The following is an 11055-nucleotide window of genomic DNA, read 5'->3' on the forward strand; positions in this document are numbered from 1 at the left end:
TATCGTTGAAGTAATTTTTGAGGATTAATTGATCATGAAAATAACAATAAGCTGCAGCCCTGTTGTGGACACACATACTCTACATGGTGCATCACATCTTTCATCTCGTCATGAACACAGAATCAGCTGAGGAGACGGGTCACCTTAAATACATTGTTCAATTTATTGAAAAGGGTAAAAAAAAAAAAAAAAGTACAGTGAAAGCAAATGAGTGAAGTTTTGCCTGCTAGTGAATATATGAAGAACGAAAAACAGGGAGTAATCATTCAGGCAGTTAATGAACACATTTCTTTAACTCTCAGTCATTGTGGCGACTTATAATTTCTTCAAACTGACAACAGCTGAAAATATAAGTGTGTGTGTGTGTTGGAGGGGGTGAGTGCTTGGTTTTCAAAACAAATCGTGTCCTGGTTTAACTGAAGTGGGACAAAGATGAGGTTATTGCCAAGATTACTTTGGGAAACATCCCCGAGGAGGACAACGATATTAAAATGAGCAGAAGGAGATGGATTTGGGGGGGGGGGGGGGGGGGGGGGGGGTAAAAAAAGAACACACTATGAGACTTGCTGTGAGGTACTGTTGTGAGGTGTAACTGAGTGTGGACACCTGTGGAGCAGCAGCACAGAGGAGGCGCAGCTGTAGGGTCTGTAAAACCATGAATCTCCAAAAATAAAAGTTATATCCTGCTTTTCATCATTAACAACTGTAAATTCTGAAGTTATACAATTGGATTTTTAGTGATTTTAAAGAAGCCAATGTTCATGAAAACTCTAATTTTTATCTTCTATGGAGGGTTTGCACTGATGGCGACATCGTGTGAATGCCTTCTGATCAAGTGAAAGGGAAAATAAAATGAGGAGTTACAAAGTTGAACCCAACAGCGGTGCCTCGTCCATTGTGGATGAGTGATGTGATCTGTAGTAGGGGCCTTAAATGTGCCGTCTATTCCTCTGGACTTAGCAGTTAGCGAGCCATACATCCAATTTATTTTTACTTCCCATAGTAGCTTTTTCAGACTTATCACATCTCCCAGTCATTAGTCAAAACATAGTTTTATTCAGTGTTAGCAGGCAATCTTTCTGGCCCCTCCTCCATCTGGAATAGCAAGGTAGTTGTACACAATAAATATAAAAATGGGGTGCTGGTGTACTTGTGCCCCGTCGTTATTGTTTCCCCTTACAAAAACACACATGTACGTACACAGCACATACACACATCCACCCCCTCCCTCCATCCCAAAATGTTGTCCATGAATACTGACGGGTCCCAGTGTTCGTCATCAACATCCTTCAGGCGCCGTGATTCAACGTTTAGTCTGTGGTCGATGTGTATCTGTAAGCAACAGTAAATCTCTTCATAGTAACTTTGAGAGGTTTCATACAAACGGCAGTCTAAGAGGAAAAACTACAGCTTACAGAGAGGACTACAGTCTTACCCGGGTTCAGGTCCAGTCAGCAGTTCTTCATGCCTGAACATCCTCCAGCTCAGGAGGCATGGGGGACTTGGGGTGTTTGCTCTCAAAGTGCTGCTTGAAGGTCTTGGGGTCTGGCATCTGGGTCTGAAAAGAAGAAGAGAGAATCGTGGTTTCAGTTTATTTCATCTTGTGGTAACAAATTAGATGTGTAACATTAGCCTATTAATCGACTAATTTATCAAGAGAAAATTAATTTGGAACTATTTGTATAATTAGTTGTTTCAGTCATTTTTCAAGCAAAAATGCCAAAGATTCTGATTTCAGTCAGAATTTGGGAACACCACCTATAGTACTGCAAAATTATACATTTTCAATCTTTTCTTACATTTATGGACGAAACAATTAATCAAGAAAATAGATAACAGTTAATTGCAGCCCTAAAGCAAATGACTCTACTTGAAGTGTCAAATTATCTACTGGTGCTTTGGATTTCACACATTATGATCAACAAGTGTAAACAAAGAAAAATATATTTTCGTAATTCAATACAGTACATCTCAAAGTGCTCGACAAGATTTCTTTCATGTCTCAACAAGTGGCAGTGATGTAGCATTGAATTAAAATGCAAAACAATTAAATTAAAACACGTACACCTGATAAAATAATTCGCCGTCACATCATTGAAGAAATTAACTGGATCGCAAATAGATTCCCATGTGGAAAACAAACACTACAAGTAAATGTGATCGGTATGCAGCTGCAGGTAACATCTGGCAGCGCAGTGGTGTTCTTACCCGGCAGACAGGGCAGGTGTGGACCAGTGCGGCCTTAGCTGCAGTCTTCTGGTCAGCGGCCTGACCTTTCTTCTTCTCTGCCGCCTTCTTGGCGTTCTTTTGCTGGGACTGAATCTTCTGCTGCCCGCGAGCCATGGCCCTCAACTTTGACCTGCAGGAACGACAAAAAGAGACCACAGATTATCCACCGCTGCCGCTTAAAACAAACAAACAGAATGAGACATCAGGATATATCTAAACACAGGGTGAAACATAAACAGCAGCAGGTACATTAGAATGTGATAAGCTGGTTTGACATGTCACATTTGTTAAAAAATAACACGACTTAAAATTTGGATGATTAATGCCAATTTCTTACAATGTTAGTGATACTACATCCTAAGTCTCATTTTTCTTTAATCAACCCACGAAGATACAATCTATGTTATGATGTGGACACAGATCAGTGCAGACACAACAAATAGCAAATATTAGAAACACCTTAGGATAACTCTATACACTTTAACAACATCACAAACTACAGCCTCAAAAATGACCAGAAAGTTGAGCGCCTCTCTAAAAGAGTTTCGACAAGAACTGAACATTATAACCTTCATGAAGGCAGGATTCATAACAAGACAGCTGTAGCTGTGTTTACCTAAACTGGCACTCAGTGTATCCCTTAACTCAATGTGCAGGTGCTTCCATTATTACAAACAATTCTTAGCTGGAACACGTTCAACAATATGTGGTTTACTTATTCGTGTACCAATGCGCCGTTAGCTCAGTACGTGGTGTAACCTGTTTCCTCTGAGAACAGTTATTAAGGTGCAACAACATCACAGGTTTTATTTCACTGAAATCAAGTGTCTTTTTCTGCTTAAAAGGCCATACCAGACCATCCAATGCTAAGCCATACGTGAGCTAAAGAGAGAAAAACGAACATTAAGCTAACGTTAGCATTAACGATACTTTTAAACTGATGAACGCCAACTTTAATCACAAATATCATCAGTACAACTTGCTTAGACTGACTGCTTGCGAGGTTAACGTTTCCTAACTAGATGACATTTTTAATACTTTGACTCTCGATTTCACAACACAACAGAAGCGACTTTAACTAACATTGGCTAACTAACGGTTATGTATCCATGTTAACGATCACGTTAAATCGCCATTAACATCGACGTTTTCCTTCAAGTGATTACTATATTGTTATCATACTTATTTGTTGATGGTTAACTGTAACGTGTTAATTGGTTGATTACGCTAACAAATGGCCACACATCTGGCGTTGTGTCTAAATATATTTAGCTTAAAAGAACCAGTTTAATTGTTAGCATCGTCCAAACAGGCCTTTCGTCAACCGGCGCCGCCTTGCTAACACTTTAGCTAAGCTAACTAGGAAAGCTAAGATTACATGTGACTCCGAGTTACTGTGCAACACAATATTCTGGGAACATAAAGAAAACAGTTTCCAATACAAGTCGATCAAAATAAGTTGTAATTGTTAAACAGTAACACATCGTTTGGTTTTCAGACGGATTTACCTTCGGGATTTGACTCTCTTCGCTCTTTTGTCGGTCTCTTTTTTTTTTGAATGCCAGAGGAAACTTCAACGAAGGTTTTTAACCGTCGCATCAACGTCAGGGTTAGGGTTAGGAGTAACAGACAGCGCCCCCCGCCGGCCTGGAGCAGAGCTGCAGCTTCAGCAGCGGTGATGGCAACTCGTGTCCTCAGTATTTGTTTCTGGGACTTTTGGGGGGTTTCATTGGCAGAGTTTACTTTCTGCAATTAAAAATGAATACTTTTTTAGTTGGATCGTATTTTTCAGACTTAATTTATTTCAACTTGATCATAGGCAACAAATAAATAAAGGATTAAGAATCTCTCCACCAGAATTGTGTTCCTTAAATCTCCGTTTCTAATGGAATGACATGGCGTTCAGGATGCAGTAATACCAGACTGTGCTGGGAAATCTGGGTCTTAAAGGAAAAGTCATCACTTTTCCAAATGTTTATACTCCTTCAGCTACTTTTTCATACAATACTAAGCCAACAATGCAGTTTAGCGTCAGCTTTTCAACATCCAGCCTTAACACCACAATTTCTTCAGACATTATCTTCTCTAGTTACTGTGTGAAGCTTTCGCTATGAGGTTTTGGAACATCTTTTCCATCCCTGGCCATAAAACAAAGGTGGGAAGCCATCTGAGAAATGATTACCGTGTTACTGTATTTCATAATAAAAGACATCCAAGTAAGACATCACTGGAATCATATTTTATTTGCTGAATTATGGTAAACTTGCTTCATTGTAAGGGGGGTTAGGAAGGGAAAGTATGTGAATTTGTTATCTTTTGTGAAACATCTTTTGTGAACATTGTATTGATTTTTCTTTTATGAGATGTTCTATATAAATAGTTTTATTATTATTTATCAATATAGTAAAGCGTGAGGCTCCAAACAGTCCAGTTGGAAGAAGTCAAACTGCTACAAACCATCTACCTGGATCAGATTTTCTTTTTAAAAGTCAAACTCGAACACAATATTGATGGACCTTTACTGTCGTAAGACTGATGGTCAAAAACCAGACTCTTGGGACTTCAGAGAAACCTCTTTTATTTTCCAAATAATGATTTCAGCATGTTAGATTTTTATACTTGATTTTGAAACGGTTTCATGTGATTTATGAAGTGTTTTGGGGTTTTTTTCAGAACAGGAACAACAATTTAAAACAATCCATCTGGTCGTGTTCCACAGACGAGGGGAAGCCTGTTAAATAAATATCTGTTATTCAGGATGCCCTCTAACGAGAAAACAAGAGAGGAACGTCACTAGTCCAGTTTTTATTTTAGAAACAAGTTTACTCCACATGGTTAATCCTTTCTGTGATATTTAGAGTCACTGTACCTGGCAGACTTATTGAAAGGCATTTTTTGCTTCTATCCCAGCTGCTTGGCTCGCGTGAGGTCACACAGTCTCTGCGTGTTACCGTGACGGCATCATGGCCACCAATCCAGGCTTCGCCATAACGTCTGCTGTCCCTCATCACCAAGTCCCGGATCAAATCATACTCCTGTTGGTTGTGGAAGGATGCGAGGTTGGCACCGTATGTCCAACAGCGTTTCTGTAAAAGCAGAGGTGAACAGCTGTATGGCCGCAGGGATGTCGCACTTACATAGAAATACAAGCATGTATTAAAATATGAGAATAATGCACATATTTCTTTGTGGCTTTGAAAAATAAATATGGGATCAAGGAGGTCATGATGTGTCTTCAAATGGACTCTGCAGTTATCTAATTGTATTGCATTATTCTTTTCTTGTACTCTTAAAACTGTTTTGTTGAATTGGCGAAAATAATAAAAAATAAATAAAATGTTACAGAAATGAAAAGAAATACATGCATGAAAGCGGCTGGATTTTGCTTGCAGCTGTGGTCAGGGAGGAGCCTCCATCCCACTGGAGCTGAATGATATCTCACAGTTATGATAAGTCTTTATAATTAAGTAATTTACCGAGCTATAATATGAAATTTAAGATTCATTCGTCATCTAATCAATCTTTTATTTCTGGGGAAGACGCAGACAAAACTTTGGACAACTTTCCTGACATCTGCAATTTGATGATCCTTGCTATTGCCTGACTCTGCAGTCCTCCTCGCTTCTCCTCTGGCAGGAAAATGAATTAATTACCTTTGTTCTAACTGATTAATGATGATTAATAAAGAGTTTAGTCACAGTTTGTTATTAATTCAAATCTCAAGTTGCAAAGCTGAGTCCAAACATCCAAAGAGAAGACAAAGATGTTGTCTCCTGTTGGCTCCTCCATTTGCTGTGCAGAGGAATAAGCCTTCCTACCTTTGATCTATTCTTGTTTTGATTGTACTGTCACAGTTAGGGTTAGGCATGTTCAGCAGAGCAGAAGTCACAATTTCATCCTTTATCACACAAGTGGACATTTCTGTTTAACAAGTACCTACTTATCTGCATGGTGATCTTCTTAGTGTTACAACAATCCTTAGATAACTATGAAAATGTGAATTTTGCACTGTTCCTTGGTGCAAGTACAAATAAAGGACACATGCACAGTAGCTGACACAGTTATATATCTATACGCTAGTTCCTTTATTCATTTAATCAGTCTTGTTGAGTCTCACCTGACTTCCTCTCCTTCAACGGATCTGCTGCTGTGGAAGAAGATCCAGACAGCAGTTAAACATCTTCAGAAGATACTTTCATGTCGTTTGTTAAGTTGGTCCTAAAGTTTCATTAAAACTGGACCGGAAAGTAGTAATGTAGTTACACCTTTTCAGTTTTGTCCGGTCAGTTTGTTAAGGAAGTTGAATTTCTGACTTTCATGACTCATACTTTTTTATAGTATTTCCATCGTGTCAATCAAAATACATTTTTGGAAACTTAAAACAAATTATTTTCATAGTTTACACTGAGTAATGAACTGCTGCGAGGAAATCTGACCGTCAGAAAATCACAGAAAAAGAAACATTCATGAGCGAGCAGGAGATGAGATATGCAGACATCCATAAACTGTAACCCATAAATCTCACCTGCTTCAGAGGAGCTGAATCTCTCCATACAGAACACTTCTATACAAAAAGCAACCAGGAAATACTGGTATTGAATTTACAATAATGGATCAAGTCAGACATTTAAGTAATTGATTGACTCGTGTTACGGAACAGAATCAAAGACCACATCAACGCTGGCTTATCTTTATCAAAAGTGCACAAACATGGTTGGGAATCAGCTCCTGATTAGATGAGTGGAAACGTCCTCCTCTCTCCAACCTGTTGGCTGCTGTAACTGGTGACACATAACTCCACTAAGGCTGGTAGAGACTAGATGCCTTATTAAGACTTTCTGTCCTTGGGACAAAATAAAATACTCACCGAGGAGCATTTTATTCTCATTCAGTTTGGGGTTCAGGGTCTCACTGGAGGACAGGAGGAGCCGGACACACCATCTGAATGTTTCTGCAGCGTCTGACGAAGACATCGAGCCTGAAACTGAATTTGTCTCTTCAGCAAAAATCTGCACAGCAAATTTTAAGGTTTGAAATCTGTAAAATTAGACTCCTTAAAAAAACCTTTCAGTTTCATTTCAGCAGTAATCTACTTAAAGAGTATAAAGCTAGTAGGACACTGATATTTGTAATTGGTCAGCCTGACTAGAGAGGTCAAGACGTCTTTTAAACACACTCAGAGGGTCCAGCAGGTCTGTAGAAGGAGCTGAGCCTAAAGGAGTACATACTGTAAAGCTAAACCTCGAAAGAGAATCATTGCACACAATCTACACACAGTTTCATCACTTTATTACAGTAAATGAGTCCATATCATACACACACAGAACAGAGACGGACAGGTTTGTGTTTCTTTCTCTCTCTTTCTCCGGCTGTCCCTCCGTCACCCCGACACATCCGACCAGGGCAGAATGACACCACAGTTAACAGCATTGGAGTGAAAAATTAAATAAAAGTGACACATCAACTAATGAAGAGATGCAGTTAAAATAAGGGAGGTAATATTAACACGCAAGTGAGTTTTAAAAACACAAACAAAAGTACAATTTCTGAGATTCAGTTTACTTGAACCTATTGGTCACTTCTGCATGTTACCTGGCCCCACACACACACACACACACACACACACACACACACACACACACACAGCTGACAGGTGGTTGTGTCTGCAGTCACAACATTAACGTCTTGTGATCATTAGCAGCAAGTCTGAATGCCGTACAGCACATAATACAACAGCTGGACATCATAATGTGATTTCCAGTCCAACTAAAGACGTCAGACAGCGCACTTTCTGACCTGAAGCTGAGTCGTTTTTCTCAATACTGCACAGTAATAATATATATATAATATATTGCGATCTGTCACGACACGCAAACAAAGTTCTGTTCCAAAACGAGAACAATCAACTATGTGGAAGAAGGACAAAACCTGCACTTCCAGTCTCAAGAAAAGTAGCAGGAACACACATGATTTTACACCTCAAGGTCAGTTTACTGGTTTTGGGGAGTTGTATGAAGACTTTTGTGGCTCCAGAGCGGCGTGAAATGTGATAACATCAACAGCGACTGAAGACTACAACATCTGAAAATGAAGAAAATCTGAGGGAGTGGAGTTAGAAAGAAGTGAGCTTATCAGACCGCTGTAGCCTGCTCCTCATCTTTATTTGAGGCTAGCTGCTCAAGGCTACATTAGCTGCTACTAGCGTAACACATCCGAATCTTAAGACTGGACTGTTGGCGGTGGAGTTGCATTGTGGGTAATGTAGGCACCAGGTTTTGACAGGGAATAAAAAAGACGATATCTGTGGTTCTGCTGCATCGATTTTGATTATTTTTGTTTGTAAACTGTCCATTTAGACAATGTTATAGAAGCACAATGCTAAATCAGTCGAGTCACTTTAAAGAACAAGTTGTGGCCTCGTCCATGTCTGCGCTCTAAAAGCTAGCGCAACCTGCAGGCATTGAGTGTTTCGTCTGCATTTTTTCCTTTTTTATAGTTGTTTTATAGTTTAGGGGAATCTTTGAGCTTTCAATTTATCATTTTAAATCACAATGTAAAACTATTTACACCTCAAGATAATTTTTTAGCATCCGAGTTTACATTGATCTTAGCGTGATTGTTTGTCCTCTGCACTCTTGACTACTCTGGATAGACAGAAGGGATTTTAATAGTATGACAAAAAGCGCAGGACTACCAACGCCAAAAGACAACAAAAAAAACAATAAAATAAAACTGAAAACGTATCCTGAATATGTTTCACTATAAATTGGCTTTGGGAGGGATGTGCAGAGCTTGTCTAAGAATGAATGAACAGCTCCCTCTTGTGGAGAATCTGCAGCCTGTTAAATGTGATTTTGAGTTACTTCCATTAAGGTGCTCTTTCAGATTTCAGATCATTGTTTAAAAAAAAGTAAAACAAACATCATTGTTTCAACCATTTTGCATTTATTATACTGTATAGATCGACAGTAGATATAGATGGGCAGTTTGGAGAGAGCACTGTCATGCGTCCATGGCCAGACTTAAGATGCTGCAAACATGACATGCCTCAGTCCTTTGATGTGACCTCCCTAAAATCTATTCTTAGGCGTTTATATTTTAAACCCGAAGTGAACAGAAAGAGGACATTTTGGAACAGAACCTTTGAAATATTCATTCAACAGTCAAGAGGTCCCGCAGAGGACCGAACAGGGAGGACAGCTGAGTAACAGCTACTTTACAATTTTCACTGGACTACAAGAAAGAGAGAGAAAGATCATCAACAAACATGAGGAGTAGGCTGATTTTTTTTTCCTTTGCAGTATTTACATTTTGAATTGTGAAAAAAAGAAACTTATTTACAAAAATGCACAAACTAAGACTGCTTCATCGACAGGATGAGGGGAAATAAGATATAAACAACTCTGTAATAAAAAGTAAAAAGAGGAAAATAAAAATCAGTGATATTTACACGTGCGATAAGAGAAGGAGAGTGAGGAGGGGGTGGGGTGGCTTCTGAAATTGGGGAAGAGAAAAATCAGCCATGTTTGATTCCTCTCCCTGAGCCTTTTTCACACCTTTTCATAGCTACAGAAAGTCTGACAGCTCTGAGTGTGACGCACCCTGCAGAGTTAATCAAACATGCTGGTTGGACTCTTTACAGCAAAGGAAGCAGGATGTGCCCGGCAGTAACCCACAGGACCGGGAGGTTAGCAGTCTGAAAACCTTAGTGGGAAAGAGGATGAAAAGATGCTCTCCGCTCTCCTCATATAAAATCAATGTGAGTGTGCAGAGTGTGGTGGAATTCAAAAAGCATCTTCACTTATATTAAAAAAAAAAAAAAAAGGTTCAAAACAAACATGGCTGCAGGTAAAAACAGCAGGTGGAGGCATGGTACAATAGTATCAAATATACTATACTACAAACTTTCAAGTGGTCTGCACTGCTCACTAAAAATCTGAACTGTTGACTGCGCTAATCCCTAAAACACTGGCTGTTTGGACTGCAGGTGGGAATATGGTCAGACACACACACACACACACACACACACACACACACACACACGTACTTCTATACTTGAGAGGATGCAGGCGGTGATCATACATTCTCTGACCCACGACTTTAAACAAATCCCAACTTTGACCGTAAATCCAGTCCAACAGCTCCCTTTTCTCATGCGGTAAAATTCAGATTGTCCCTCATAAAGATAGAAGTACAAGAGCGCACACACATGCACACACACACACACACACACACACACACACACAAAGTCACCTAAAAGAAAACTCCCCTGCTTTAAATTCATGTTAAACTACTATTCACATTAAGCCTTCCATTAATCTTCCTTATGCTTTGCCTATGTGTACATGTCGGCACTAATGAACTGAAGCGATTTATCTTTGTTTCTACGAAGCTTCTTCTTTTTTATTTCCACTGATGGATGAAGCTGCAACACCAACACAAAGCCCTCTCCGGCTTTAATTGACATCCAACTCTCATCCAGAAACAAATAAATAAAACTACATGAAGCACCCCCCCACCCCACCCACCCCCATCAAGTTTAATAAAACATTAAATCCCTGTCCCGGCGTTCTTTAGTTTCTCTGCTGCGTTTAATCAACAGGGCCAACATTCACTCTGCTCTCATTTCCACAGAGTTCAAAAGCATTTTTTTTCTACACTAACATCGGGATGATCTTTGAGCTACCAAAAGTGGCTTTTTGATTAGATAGCATGGGTGTTTTTTCTGTCAGTATTCTTCAGGGGATCTTACAGGTTTTAGAGAGACATAATATTCTGAAGTTAAAACAGATTTTAAGACTAAAATGAGGAAAAAACCAGCCTGCT

General features: G+C 39.4%; 1 protein-coding gene across 1 annotated transcript; it reads right to left on the reverse strand.

The window, feature by feature from the left end:
• Positions 1 to 145: 145 nt before the first annotated feature.
• On the reverse strand, positions 146 to 3769 carry LOC139298867 (zinc finger protein 706). The gene is made up of 4 exons (XM_070921670.1): positions 3738 to 3769; positions 2209 to 2359; positions 1436 to 1558; positions 146 to 1332 (listed from the first exon to the last, which is right to left on the reverse strand). The coding sequence occupies exons 2-3, from the start codon at positions 2341 to 2343 to the stop codon at positions 1463 to 1465; spliced, it is 231 nt and encodes a 76-aa protein (XP_070777771.1). The 5' UTR covers positions 2344 to 2359; positions 3738 to 3769; the 3' UTR covers positions 146 to 1332; positions 1436 to 1462.
• Between the last annotated feature and the right edge of the window lie 7286 nt (positions 3770 to 11055).

The sequence above is a fragment of the Enoplosus armatus genome, chromosome 16 (genome assembly GCF_043641665.1).
Source record: "Enoplosus armatus isolate fEnoArm2 chromosome 16, fEnoArm2.hap1, whole genome shotgun sequence".
Taxonomy (NCBI): Eukaryota; Metazoa; Chordata; class Actinopteri; order Centrarchiformes; family Enoplosidae; genus Enoplosus; species Enoplosus armatus.